A 14,739-nucleotide genomic window follows, 5' to 3' on the forward strand; every position below is an offset into this window, starting at 1 on the left:
TTCAAAGTTTGTGAAATACTAAATGAGGAAGAGGGAGACTGGGACTGACTTGCAGTCCTTCTCCAGGCCCTTGGACTCGTCTGTGCAGTAGAAGAATTTCCCCTTGAAGAGCTGAACTGCGATGACAGCAAAGATGAACATGAAGAGGATGTAAACGATGAGGATGTTCAGCACGTTCTTCAGAGAGTTGACCACACAGTCGAACACCGCCTGATGACACACAGAAACACAATCACATTTCATTTGGGGCTCAAGTGGAAAATTATTTCTGAATATAGTTGAAAATATTATCTATTAACTGTGTTTGACAGGATTCTGCTTTTTTTTTTAAAACCACAACTGCCTTTAAAATGTACACTTGATCTGAGGTGGAATCTGAATTCACAGCAGCCCGGCCTACTGGTGTGTCCAGACAGAGAGATATATTAAAATGTAATCAATAAGACATGCAGCTAAGACTTTATATGCTTGTATACGATCATTTTTCAACAATTCAAACACAGGATGGAAAGTAAATAAAGTAAGATGGAGCTGAGAGGATGAAAATACAGAGAAGAATTCCCCTAACAGAGAAGTAGCTGTACACTGTAAACTACTGATACACTGCTGTCAGAAAGATATCAGGTCTGTCAGGGGAGAAAAGTAAGTTCCCTGTAGTGACACAGCCTGCAGCAAAATATTATTAAGAGTCAAACAAAGCAAAACAATGTAAACACTGAACCTCCCCAGTGTGATTCCATTACTTTTACAAAATATTTTAAAAATGCAGATAAATCAAAATGAACCACAGAAACAGCACTAGAGCAGAACCTTGAGTTTTGGCAGACGTTTGATGGTCTTGAGAGGCCTGAGCACACGAAGAACCCTCAGTGACTTGATAGTGCTGATGTCTTTGCCTTTGGTCCCCCTGTGGAAAGCAAACACAGTTAGAACACACACAGAATCATCTATAAAAATATGTAGTTCATCATTTATTTTTCAATATAACTAATAATGCAAATTGGCTTTCAGACTCAGCATAGTTCTGATATTTTGATGAGTGGTTGTATGAGGTACTTCTCCATTGTCAGTGTATTACCTAAAGTAGAAGGAGGTTGACACGCCCCCAGTTTAGAGAAGCAGCAGGAGTAGTGGTGTTGGAAGCTAAGCAATGTAGTGTTGTGGACAGGGTCAGCAGCTAAACTGATTTTAAACACCTACTAAAATCAATATTAGTTATTTCACCGCTCTACCTTCCCTTCAGACAGCCCTTTTCAATGGAAAACCACAGTTATATAAGCCAAATGTCACTGTCTTCAACAGCCACTCCTTTAGCAAAAAATAGCAATTTTACCTCACAGAACACAGGAGTTGCAGCTCCACCACTGTCTCATCAGCTAGTTTGTGTGTGTTATCATGTGACGTGGGTGAATATAAACTTTTAAAACACTGAAGTCGCACAAAAACACAAACAGACTAACCGATTGAGGCAGCGGAAGACCAGCAACACTCCTGTTTTGCCAGTAAAAATAACTGTTATTGCCAAAAGAGTCTGGTGATTTTGGAGAGATATTTGGTTTATATAACAACGTTTTCCTGTTGGAAAAGGCTGTCTGAAAGTAAGGTAAAGCAGTGAAAACATTTTACATATAGCGTACACTTTTTAGGTGTTTAAAACATGTACACTGCTTTGCTTCCTGCATCAGTGTTGCTTCTCCAAGCTGGAGGCGTGTTGACTGCCTTCTACTGAAGGCAATACACTGACTATGGATAAGTGCCTCATACAACCCCACTTCAAAAAATCTGAATTATCCCTTTAACACATATATATGAGACTGATATCCATCCTCTGATCTCACTCTCAGAATAAAGGGGAATACACCCGTTTCTTTTCTTTCCCTTTACTTTAACAATAGTCAAAACCATTAGTCTCAAAACATCATTATTTTTCTTGTAAAATGTATTTTCACTGTTATTTATCACTTTAATTAAAACCAAAATAGAGTATGTTCAGCAGAATATCTCTCTGGAAGTAATTATCAAAAGCAAAATATAAAAAGTAACACTTTTAAACATCTCTGAACTGTAATGTAGATATTGATATAGTGTACTGTGTGTATGACTGTAGAGGGGAGGAGGGAAAACATTTTAGTGATACTGATCAGGATATGTAGGACTTGTTATCATGTTGTTCCTGACAACCTCACACAGGGACATGCATCTCCTAACCATTCAGCTGTGTGTATCATGTAATCCTGGTTTACATGAACAAGTCAGTCTGAAATCTCAATTTGAACACATGCAATCAATAAGTGAATTCACAGGAAGGCCTCCTTTGTCCTTTTGTAAAAAAAAAAAAAAAAGAAGACGACTGCATTTCAACACATTGCTTTCCATGCAAATATGGTCACACTTAAGACTGTGCTGTGCATCAGGGGTCTTAATCAGCAAGATGTCTTTAGTGGCCATTTCACTGATTAAGATATCAATAAGAAAGATCTGAAACCTTTGTTTGCAACCTAAAATAAAAACACACACAAAATGTCTGTCTGAATAAAACAGTTTCATCTGTAAACTTTGTATTTCTTTTATTCTCTGTTTTTCCAGTGTTGTGATTTGCACACGAGACTCATGACCTTGTGTCTTCACCACAGAAATACAACAGAGACTTTGCTGCAAACTGATCAACTTACCAACAAGTAGGAGTAGTTGTCTCTCCTACAGTGCTAACATTTGAGTACAGTATCATTCCTGGAGATTGGTGCACAATGAATACACAGGTGTGGAGCTGCTAACAATGCAACTTATTAGTCAGAAAGTTTGTCTGAGAATAGTACCTGATTAACTCACTTTCCCTACAACATTTATACCTTAAAGTCATTTTTAAGAGCTGTGCTCCTGTTTCTAGTTTGAAGTGGGCAGGGTCCAGTTGTAAAAATGATTTTGGATATGTCCATGGACTGATCAGAATTTAACAATATTTAAAATCAAAATCTGATGACAGTTGTGGGGTTGTTGTCTATTGAGTCTGATCAAACAACACCCACACAGCGCAGACAAAGCAGATTAGCTGAATTTTTTGAGTGTTAAATGCTAAATAAATAAAACTTAAGAGTATCTTTTCCTCAATTTTAATGATAATAGTTGTATATTTAGTCAAAAATACACAGAAATACTCAAAAACTGAAGATAACTTTTCAGGGTCTTTAAACCTAAAATTTAGGCTTCCCACCTGAGAAACTTTTAAATTATTATCTACAAGTAGTCCTCTTGAATATATCTTTCAGTGAAACTAACTACAACAAAACACAAAACTACAACAAAGGTATTTGCCATTAACAGCTGACTTCTCAGTCTTAAGCGACCACTAGGGGCTGCAAGTGATCAATCACTGCTTCAGTTTGAAATCTTGTTTCAGCTCAGAAGTCATGTTAATGTTGTCAGAACTTTGCAAATCTCTGCTGGTTGCATCTGACAGTTGTGGTGGCATTGCAGTAGGTGCTTCACCAACTGTTGCCTGGCAGTGATCTGCACTCTACAAAGTAACCTCTTCGAATTTTTATTATGTGTACCCAGGAATCCCTGGAGATATGCTGTAACACTGAGTGAAAATCCAGGTGTACTTTAAAATTCTAGATATTTGCCAATCCAAAAGTAAATGAGGAACAGGACAAAGTGAAAACACTACTACAGAGTGTAGGAACACCATGAATTCATAGAGTGAGTGGTGTTCTCTTGTAAGCTTGGATGTAGAAAAGATGGAAAAGATGTGAGATATGGAGCAGAATGTCTTAAAAGACAAATGACAAAAAGGCTACAGTCTTGAAAGTCCTCGCCCCAGAGGAAGGATAAGCCAAAAATCCTCTGACATATCAAGAGTTCTTTAAAATCACCAAGAAAGTGTTGAATAATATAGGCCTATAACTCTTGATAGGCCAGTGCTGAATAAGCACTTGAAGGAGCCCTGAACACAATGATAAGAAACGCATTTCTGAGGATTAAGTAAAGGAGAATGTGCAGACAGCAAATGTCACAGGTAACAGCTTGCTGCCTAAGTGCAAAAGACTTGTGGTTTTAAACAACCAAACACACTAAGGGATGAAAAATATCCTGTGCATAGACTGAGTGAGGCAAATGTTCAATACACTTAAATTGTGTACTCTTGTCCCAGTCATCTACAAACCCTGTGGTCCATGTATCTTCCTTACTGTGCAGTGCACAATTTTATAAGCATCTCTCCATGTCATAAAATTACATAAACATGAAGCCAACAAGATGAACACTGACAGAATACAGCTGCACAGCGTCTATGAGTGAACTGTTCCTGTTTTATGTCTTTCATTGGTGCATATCAGGTTATTTACACTGCCCCGCAGCACTAAAATGGGCTATTCAAATATCGTCATGTCACAACAAAACAAGATTTACCTTATTTAGACCCTTTAAAGCCAACAATAAGATTTAGTTCAAGCTTCTGCCACAATATAAGAAGAGTTTTGTTACTGAGATTTAGTGTTGAAATATCTTGTGTAATCACGCCCAGAGTTCATTGTCCAGCTATCCATTTTCCATTGTTTATCTGGGGTCGGGCTGTGGTGGCAGCATGCTTAGCAAGGTAGTGCAGACATCCATCTCCCCAGCATTGTCTTCCGGCTCCTCCCGGGCGATCCCAGGCATCCCTAAGCCAGATGAGATGTAAAATCCCTCTAGCAGGTTCTAGGTCTTTGAGGGACACCTGAATAGGATCAACATATCCTCTGTGGAGGAGGCGTGGTCGGAAAATTCTAGAGAAGCTTTAAACCAAACTTATACTTCCCACATGTGCAACTATGAAAAGGTCTATTATGGTCTGCGTGACGGATAGTTCGTCATCAGAGGTGACTCATACTTGCCAAAACTGAGTTTCAGAGACTTTGTTTCCTGCATTCTGGTGACTTTCGTGGATTCAAAATAGCAAAATAATAAGTACACTGCAACAATATTTTTGATTTTACTTTCAGTTCTCAGGAAAGATTACAGAATAATCTAGCGTGGCTCTGTATAAATCTCTGGCATAAACCATCAGTTTTCTTCCAGTAATTTAATCCAGTAATTTTTTCCCCTGCCCCTAAAAGAAAATTGATGAGGCAAATTTTACAAAATACATGCCCCTTTCCTTTAAAACTTTCCTTTAGAAATGTGAATTCTTCTTGGGAAATCTGGTTTGATGTAGTTGTATTGTTGTCTGGGTGGAAACGGTACAGTCGTATATACACACGGTACAGTGTCAGAAACAGGTTGTGATAACAAAAAGGAGAAAAGTGAGTGAAAATTTGTCAGAAATAGGGAGAAATACAGAATTGTGTTCCCAGGAGGAAACAGGGAGAGGGCAATGAAAAAACTGCACTGTGAAAAATGTTCACATTGATTTAATTGTAATAAGTAGTGAAAACTTCAACTTTTAAGTTTAAGCTTTACTGAAAATTAAATATTGTTTTGTATTCTTAAAATTAATCAGCTCTTTCCTGTAAAAAAAAAAAAAAAGTTTGTTGTTTTTTTTTAATCAAACTGAAACTCTTAAAACTTTGAGGAAGTTTTGAAAAAAACAAAACAGTTTTACCAACCTATAATCTAAACCTTATGGGTTTTAGAAACCACCCAATTTATTTGTCTTTATTTGGATGCTTGAAATTTACAATGAAATTGATCTCAACAAAACATTATAACATGGTAAAACTTTTTCAAAACATGAGTGCAAACTCAAATCTATTATATCAAGCTGGCTTGAATTTTTAGCTTTTAGTGTGTTAACTGTGTTGCAATGAGAGGTGTGAATGACAGTTTTGAGTTGCATTTACTGAAAATATTTGAGTTGGCTTAATCAAATATTTTTTATTTTAATTGGAATCAAAGAGTTTATCAGCTCAAAAAATGTGGCAACTACTTGGGTTTACAGTGTGGTAGTGGGAAGGTTGGCGAGTATAGGGTGTATGCAAAGGCTTGATGCAGACTGGTTTGGTTTAGACATGAGGACTGAGACTGGGCGAGGTCTGGAGAAGAGTATCAGGGTAAGTCAAGATTGGGTCGTGCCTTCAACAACCTGGGGTAAAAGAAAAGGTGTGAGGCCACTACACTACTACAAGCAGCAGAATATCTTCTGTGCATGTGTGGAATGCATCCTCCAGGTGGATTCCAGAAAATAGTATAAACAGAGGTACTACACGTCAGTGGTGCGTCTGTTTGAGTTTACCCATATCCCTGGCACGGGTCTCTGAGGTAGTCAAGAAGCTCTTCAGTGTCACGGTGTACGAGATTCACCCTGAGAGGCTGAAAGCTCTCAACATTGTTGGGGTGTCCTGACTGACATGCTATTGCAGTGTTGCATGGATGTGGCAAACTGGGGGTGATGCAGTGGTTTCCATTTTGACAAAAGAGAGGGGAGGGCATGCTCCAGTTTTTGCAGTATCACACTGCTTACTCAGCCTCCCTGGGAAAGCTTAAGCCAGGAGGCGCTGAACAACTGGCACACCTCATGTCCAGGAGGAGCAATATGGATTTAGTAGAGGTAGAAGTGACACCTGCAACTCCAGTGGCTACTATTTAATGTCTCCTACTAGGATAATTTCTGAAATTGATTATAATGAATCATTCCTAACGTTGCCAGAGGCTCTCTAGAAGCCCCCAGAGACCCTGGGCTCCACTTTGAGAACCACTGCAATTAGCTGTGGGATAACAAACAGCATGGCATCCATGTGATATGATGACATAGCTTTTGTCTTTCCATGTGCTCTTATGAGGTCCCCTGACTCCAATCACAAACACATGCAACAACTTCCATGCTCTGATGCACATTAGTCTAGCATGCGTTTACAGTGACACAGGGCCAGAGGGATTTTAGCCCAGACACTCACACAGTTACAATGAGAGCTAAGAGATCAACCACATAAGATATTCTGATAGCTTTCAAAGAATACCCCTCAACACCCAGATATGCGTATATAGTGAGGGGGCAGGAGAGAAAGTGAGATTGGACTCGTTACAGGAGCTAAAATGTGACAAAAGTGTCAGATGCTTTGGGGGATGTGAAGGTTCAAATGATAATGAGGACATCTGGCTCAGCTGAGGCTGAGGCCATAACTGTTCATCATTTTTCCTGGAACGAGAACAGAGAGGTGGGGCCCTGAAAACAAAATCCGTCTTCCAACTGTCTCAACACTGCTCTATTTTTATCTCCATTACACTCCGGAGTGTCTCTCTCTATCACAGCGTGTATGGATTACATTACTCAGCAAGCCAGCTGCATTGCAAAATAATTGAAAGGCTGGGTTCAGATTTTTTTTCCAAATCAAGACAATACTTGCACGCCAAATGTATATTGAAAGAGTCATCGGTTCCTCATGTCAGCCCAAGGTATTAAGCATTATCCTTGTTGAGCTGCTACATACATGTTCAGACTAGGCTTTCAAATTGTGAGCACTTTCATAATTGATCATTGGTAATATTAACGGTTATTTAATCAATTAATTGATATTTTGCTTATACCAAACAATACCAAGAGCAATTTTTCCCTCTCAAGCAAAGCTTTATTTCACCACCAACATATGATTATTATATGCATATACTTGAATATATGATAATATGGAATGTGCTCATAAAAATGATCTTATATTTCACATCTTTATTTGATAGTAGATTGATCAAATTCTTAATGACTGATTAATCAATCATCAATTAATTGTTGTCATCCCTAGTTAAGATTTAACAAGGAACCTACAAAACAAATACTGTCAAAGCAAAGACAGCAGTGGCCAGCTAGAGCAAATGTTTCGTCATGAGCCTAACGTATAAAACACACATTGGCTACGTTGTATTGTGCCCCGTCTTTTGATACCAGTCAATTGAGGCTGGTACCACACACCCTGGATTCACAGTAAAGTATTCAGGCTACAGTAGCTTGAATGTGGCAATCCTCTCTACAAAATGCAAAAATGTTTATAAGATTCAACTACCAGTGGTTAGGGCATGGTATGTGTGGGGTATTGACCGAAATAACCCAATACCAAGTAGTATCAGAACTCTAGTCAAACAACCTGCATTCTACCTGAATTAAGATTGAGATGATGGATGATGCCATTGCAAAGCCTGACACTCATCAACCACTTAGCCTCTGCCTTTGTTCCATTGTGATTTAAAAGCAAGGTTAAAGGGAAACTATTACTGAAAGTGCGATAAAAGCTTTGCCAGTAAAAAGCCAATAAATGTAATTCATTAAAAAAAACTAACACCTTAGAAATAATGAAGTGTCAGCCAATGAGTACAATATTACAGAAGGGGTTTATTATTCTACTATTATGGTTCCTTGCTCCTCATTTACTTTAGGAAAAACAGATTATTTAATCACAATATTTACTGCCCTGCGGACATCATCATATACCACTTTGGTAGACACTGCCCAACCTTAACCTAAATTTGATCTTTTTTGTACCCACATCACACAGACTGTACAAGTCTCAAAGAAGTGTCAGCTGAATTTTAGAATACAGGGACTTCACAGCCACTATGGAGAGGAGGAATGATTACAGTGAATAATAACTTTCTCAACGTACATATGACATGTGACTACTGTATTGATTAACATAAAGTTGAAAAAATCTGAACCTATCCTCCAAGAAAAGTTGAATCAGTGACAGCTGGACTTGGTTGTAGATCCTTGAAAATGTTTCGCCTCTCATCCTCAGGGCTTGTTCAGTTCTAAGTGACTGGTAGGAAGTCCCAAGTATTTAACCTCTGTGGGGTCCTTATCAAACTCACTCATATTGTTCACTTCATTAGGGCTCCTGGCTGTGTAACAACAGCCGGTAGAGTCGCTGGAGTCACCTGAAGCCAAGTGTAGCAACAATTTTTGGAGTTAACCACATGAGGCCGAGTTTGAATGGTTGTTGAGCCTCCTGGGAAGGGATGAAAGGACAGCAGTACAGGTGGGGGACAGGTGGTGTTGTAGACCTCCTCTGTTCAGAGATGGTTTCTCCATTTTCACATAGATCCTTCACTTCTCAAATCATCTGTCCTCCCTTTCAAACATATATACGATGTTATCATCATTACAACAACAAAGAGCACTAACAAACCAGTCGACTTTGGTAAAGAACCCACAGAGGTTAAATACCTGGTTCTCCCAACCAGTCATTTAGAACTGAAGAAGCCCCTCGGATGAGAAGTGTCATTCGAGGGTCATTTATAAGGTCGATTAAACCTGCCTTGAATAATCATCACTGGTATGACTGAGAATCTTAACACACAACCTATTATTTGATATGGGCTCTCTTAATCTTTTCAGTTTGCATAAACAAAGCTTTATTTCCATTCTACACAGACAAAATTACTGTCTAATGACACAATTTCTTGAAATCAAAGAAGAAAATTGATCTTCACAGTGAAATGGAATGTGACTAAACTTCAGCATTCTACAATTTGGGCATGTCCTCATTTGCTACTCTCATTTTCCACAATAACAATATCCTATTCATATTACTGGTGCCTGAAAAGCAGGAAGTAGTCCACCTTTTTCCAGATTCTCAGGTACCACACACATGGCTGAACTTCTATTTGTAGTAGGTTTCCCCCATGACACTGTAGTTACCCCTGCAGGAGGGCTTCGTGGTCACATCTGGGTTGATTTTGAAAATAAAAGCACAACTACTTGAGTAGGTTTAGGAAACAAAACAAGTTCAGGGGGGTTTCCAGGCTTTTTTGACTAGATTGGTACAACTGGAACACTGACTTATGCAGGGGTGGCATTTTTACACTTTGATAACTACCATTACAGTATCTTAAGTCTATACTGTATTCTTTAAGTCCTTAAGAAGAAATTGTACCTCCAGTGTACCTCTATCTTCAAGCTGTGAGAATTCATCCTCAGTATTCCACCATGAAAAATACTTCTGTTTTTATGGTTTATTATTCAAGTAAATGAACCCGATAAAAGAAAAAATGGAAGTAGGCTACATTCAAAAAAACACAAACAGCTGGTTTAAAGAAGCTCCCAGCTCTCACTGACAGATAACCAATCATACTTGAAGATAATGAGGTGGCACTTGGGGAGGCCAGTCACATTTTAGGGGTGGCCAGGACTTCCCTATGACCCAACTCTAGAAATGCCCCTGAACTACTTGGGTAAATTTAGGAAAAAATCATGTAACTTTCTTAAGTTCATGGAAGTTGGTAAAACGCAATGCAACACAACATCTTATAGAGAGGTCAACATTGATTTGGTCCCTCCATCCACCCCGCTTTTCCAAACATGGCCGTAACCGCTCTCTACATTATGTGATCTAACTTCACCACAGCATTAAAACATAATGCTTGTTGGGCATCTCCAGGAAGTACACTACAGGGGTATCTACAGTGTCATAGTTTGAAGTATTGGTACAGTGACCAAGCTGCTGTATCTAATGCATTGGTACTGGGAGTGAGAACACAGTGAGTACTGAAGGTTAGTGGTATTCTCAAAGCAAAAGGTGCTCTTATTCCTCAAACATACCCAATACTGTATTCACTAGGCATTTCTCAGGCAACAATTATAAACACAAAAATACATCTGTGCATAAAAAACTGTTGTTGTAACTTGTTTTGAGCAATTAACCCTCCTTCATTCACCCCATAGTAACCTTGATGCCTGTCCCCAGTGCTGATAAACACTGGCTGTGTGTGTACTGTGAGGGCTGGAAGGCTTTTCAGTCTATTACTGGAGTACTTCATGGTACTCAGGTAGAAAGGAGGGAGATTCAGTGTAACCAGCTTGCTGATGGTGGCTGCTGTGAGGAAAGATAGATGGCAGAGACACTAACCTCTAAATGACAGGGTTCATTCCAAAATGCAATATGAAGAATTTATTTATACTATTTTAACAAAATTCTTTAAAAACTCTTTTCTATTAATGTGATTGATTATTATTAAATAACTTAATTTAAAGAACTTCTTCTTATTATTTATTGTTAATTATCTAGAAGACAGGAAGTTTGATTTTGGTGTTCAGTCAAAAGGGTAATACAGCATTTTGGAATGAAATAGCTAAAACCAGCAGTGGCTTTAGCAGGCAGAGGAAGGTTTCAATTGAAAGCTGTCAGACAAAAGTTACTGTTGTGTAAAAAAAAAAAAAAGCATTTGAGTCACTGGATTATGGGTTTAATTGTTTTATACATGAAGCTGATCTAAGCATAAGAAGAATGGTAGTTAGAGAGGGGTGGATTTAGGGGGAAAGGGTTAGGGTAAGGTATGGGTACAGGGTGGGGGGGTTTCAGGGTGGCATAGGGAGGTTCCCCACCTGGTCACACCTTGTTGCGATCTACTTGGGGGAAAACAGTGGTAAAACAAGGTACAGCACATTTATGGATGCTTCACACACACAAACAAAATAAAGCATAATGTTTGCATCAAATGACAACACCATAGTTTCTATTAATGAAAACAGATAATTCTATATATTTTGGTTGGTAGCAGACAACTGGGCGAGTAAATCCCAGTATAGAGTAGGCTCCACAATAGATGTTTATCAGGCCATATAAGGGGAAAATAGCAAATGTGATTGGATGCTGAATGTGCCTGTTATTTTTAGAAGTAGCCTATCACTGATTATGACGGGCACTTGCTCAGCTTTTGTTCTGTAATTACACACTGCTACAACTTCTCAGTCTCAACCAAAACATCAAATAAAAAAGGGCAAATGCCAACAAAACAGGCCTCTTGGGAGAGTTTTAAACAGTAATGCTAATAATACAATAAAATAATTATCATCCCAGCCCTGAAAACCAGGTTGTCACTAAGCATCTGAAGCTGACATTATAAGGCAGTACTGCAGTTTGCAACATCAAACGTGAAATGCACCAAAAAGCTGCAGACTGGGCTCGACAGTTGAGTGGTTCCAGTAGGTGAGATGACAGATTCACAGATTCGGCTTTGATGGGGATGCTATGGTTCGTTGTACTTGCCACAGGCAGTCGATCAAATGGATTGCAGGCAGAACGAGCTCCGGCAACATGCATGGTGAGTGAATGACAGCTGTCTATCAAACAGGGGTTTCTATCTGTTACTGCTGATATGGGAGTAACCCAGAGCAAAATAGCCTTTGCAAATAATTTCTTTGAGTTTGACTTTACCTGCTGAAGCATCAGGTATGCTGGGTTTGATGAGAATAAGACAGAATCATAGGTATGGAGATCCCAAGTCTTCAATATAAAATGAATAAATCAGACATTGTGAAGTATTTACATGAGTAAATATACTAAAATTTTGAATTTTTGACAACATAAAATATATTTTTAAAATGTGATTCATTATTATGAAAATATATGTTATCTAATCCACACATATTTGAGAATCCATGGAGGCCCTTTAACAATTATGTTAAAGATTTAGATTTAACAGATGGTCAAGATGATTAATTTCTGTGGACAATGCAGTTTCCAAGATTTTCTAACTTTTATTTTGTTATATTTTGCATCTACTGCAATTAAAATTTTATCTTATGTTAAAATAGGAGAAGCAATTTTGTTTTGAGTTTGTTCATGTTTGTTTTTTGTTTTTTTTGTTTTGTTTTTTTGTAGAACTGTAAAAATGAAATGGCTGGCTGTAAACTATTGAATTGATAGCAACTGTTTTGACGGTTTAAGTAATTTTTTTTTTTTTAAGAAAGTCTCTGATTGTCTCAGTGTTTACTGGTTTCTTTTGTCCTCTGTGACACTGGGCTGGGTGTCTCTGGGTTTTAAACAGGGAGGGACATTTGAGGAAATCATTTTGGACTGATTGACATTTTTTCAGTATTTTCTGACATTTTGTGGACTGAATGGTCGATCAATTAATCAAGGAAATAATCGACAGGATTGACAGACAAAGAAAGTTCTGTTTGCAGACCTACTTTCTTTTTTTGTTCTGTGTCAGTACAGCAATTTTATGTGAAATTTACAGCATTCCACGAATGTGAAAGGCTGTATTTCATGGTGTTAAAATTTTATCCAGTGTTATTTATTTAAAGACACTTTTCCAAGTCCAAGTCTGCTTTTATTTCAAAACACAACTTTCCATGAAAAAAAAAAAACTGGCTCTGCCCTTTTTGTCATGATTGACAGGTATAAACTTTGTAATTAAAAGGCATTATATAATTAAAATGGTCATTTGGGAAAATGGTATCAAATAAAAACAGATATTGTGTAAAAAAAAGGTGGAGCTTTCTGTTCTTGCACGGCTAATGAACAGTTTTCAGTGTCAGATATAACACTCAGAGTTCATAACAATGGGCTCTTGATTTCAGACAGAGGAAAGACAACAGCAGGCTTCTCATTTCCAGCTGGCGACAGTAGATTTTCCAGCCAACTGTGATGACCGTGAAGGTAGATTTTATGAGCTGTACTTAGCCTGCTAATTAAGCTAATGTTAGCCCATTTGTTGCTGTGTCCGTCTGGCTTTTTAAAGTTTAAAGCTGACTTGTTCTAAAAAATATTGCAAAAGAGCCTTAAAGGCACTCTCTCTCACGTTAAAACAATAGAAAAAGTAGTAATTTGATGACATCTGAAGTAGCGTGGGATCATGGGAGTTGATGTCTCATTGTTAAACAACCACCACTGCAATAATCATGCTCACATATGTGGTAATATATTCCAGGTTTATTCACATTACGTCCTCGCTCTAGCGGCTAGTAAGAAATGCATCATTACTTTAAATGAATTATATATTTGTCTGGGTTTGAAAATTGTTGGAAACATTTGGGAAAATGTAAATACATAAATCTACAAAATATATAACATAGATACAGTGTTTTTAGACAGTTTTATGCAGAAACGTTACATATTATAGCTTTAAATATGCTACACACATTGCTTTTCAAGACAGCCCAACAAAGGGTTAGGCTAGCTTAGCACTGCATCTCTCAGTCCATTTTCAACCTCAATGCGACGCAAATTAAAATGCATCTTAACACAATTGGATAGATCTTGATCAAATCAGAGCAACTAAATGTGTGATGTAGCGCTGAGTGTCAAATGCAAGATAGTCTGGTTTCAAGCAGAGAAAAATGGTGGCCTGGTGACTAACTTTATCAAATTACAGCTAATCAGGACAGCAGGAACAGAATCTTAATTCATACTTGATCAGCGTTGCCAAATCTGGCTCCTCTGTCAGTCATTGTACCAAACCTACCCTATATGAAATCAAAGGTTGTGATTGGCCTGAACATACTCCAAAGATTCCTCTAAAATTATAACTGAATCTGTTGCAATGCCTCAAGTGTCAAGAAAATTTGTTGAGTATTTAAGTTGGACAGAACAAACTGACTGTTAGTAGAAAAAATCATTAATCTATAATAAGGAGGGTCAGTTACTTGTGACCATAAACTGTCTCCTAACTATATTATAATCTGATTTATCCCTATCTTTCATATTGTTATACAGTTTGTGGGAGTACTTCACTGACTACTACTTGTTAAGACTGCAACCCAACCAGAGCCACACATTTCACCTCCCCTTATTTCAGAGACTCCAGATTCTTACTATTTATTACTTCTAAAATAAGTGTTGTTATTTATGAAATACTTTCAAGTGAAGGGAATATTCCTGAGCAGTTCAAGACTAACTTTAAAGCTAATTCACAGTCACATTCATATTCAACTCATAAATCTTTAGATCTTCATCCTCAAAAATGTATCACTTGTAGAGATCGTTTTTGTATAAACTTACAGGGTACAAATTATGGAATGACTTTTCCCACCTGGAAAAAAAACTGTTCCCCTAT

At 37.9% G+C, this 14,739-nt stretch overlaps 1 protein-coding gene across 1 annotated transcript in view; it reads right to left on the bottom strand.

Moving 5' to 3' along the window:
• The window catches only part of cacna1ba (calcium channel, voltage-dependent, N type, alpha 1B subunit, a), a 162,922-nt gene that overhangs the window by 56,617 nt on the left and 91,566 nt on the right, over positions 1-14,739 (bottom strand). The window contains exons 25-27 of the mRNA XM_084729269.1: positions 11,282-11,302; positions 811-907; positions 50-210 (exon numbers count right to left, since the gene is read on the bottom strand). Of these exons, the coding sequence (XP_084585395.1) occupies positions 50-210; positions 811-907; positions 11,282-11,302 (279 nt within the window). The remainder of the gene's footprint in view (positions 1-49; positions 211-810; positions 908-11,281; positions 11,303-14,739) is intronic.

Source organism: Lutjanus erythropterus, chromosome 10, assembly GCF_056507025.1.
Source record: "Lutjanus erythropterus isolate fLutEry1 chromosome 10, fLutEry1.hap2, whole genome shotgun sequence".
Classification (NCBI taxonomy): Eukaryota; Metazoa; Chordata; class Actinopteri; order Lutjaniformes; family Lutjanidae; genus Lutjanus; species Lutjanus erythropterus.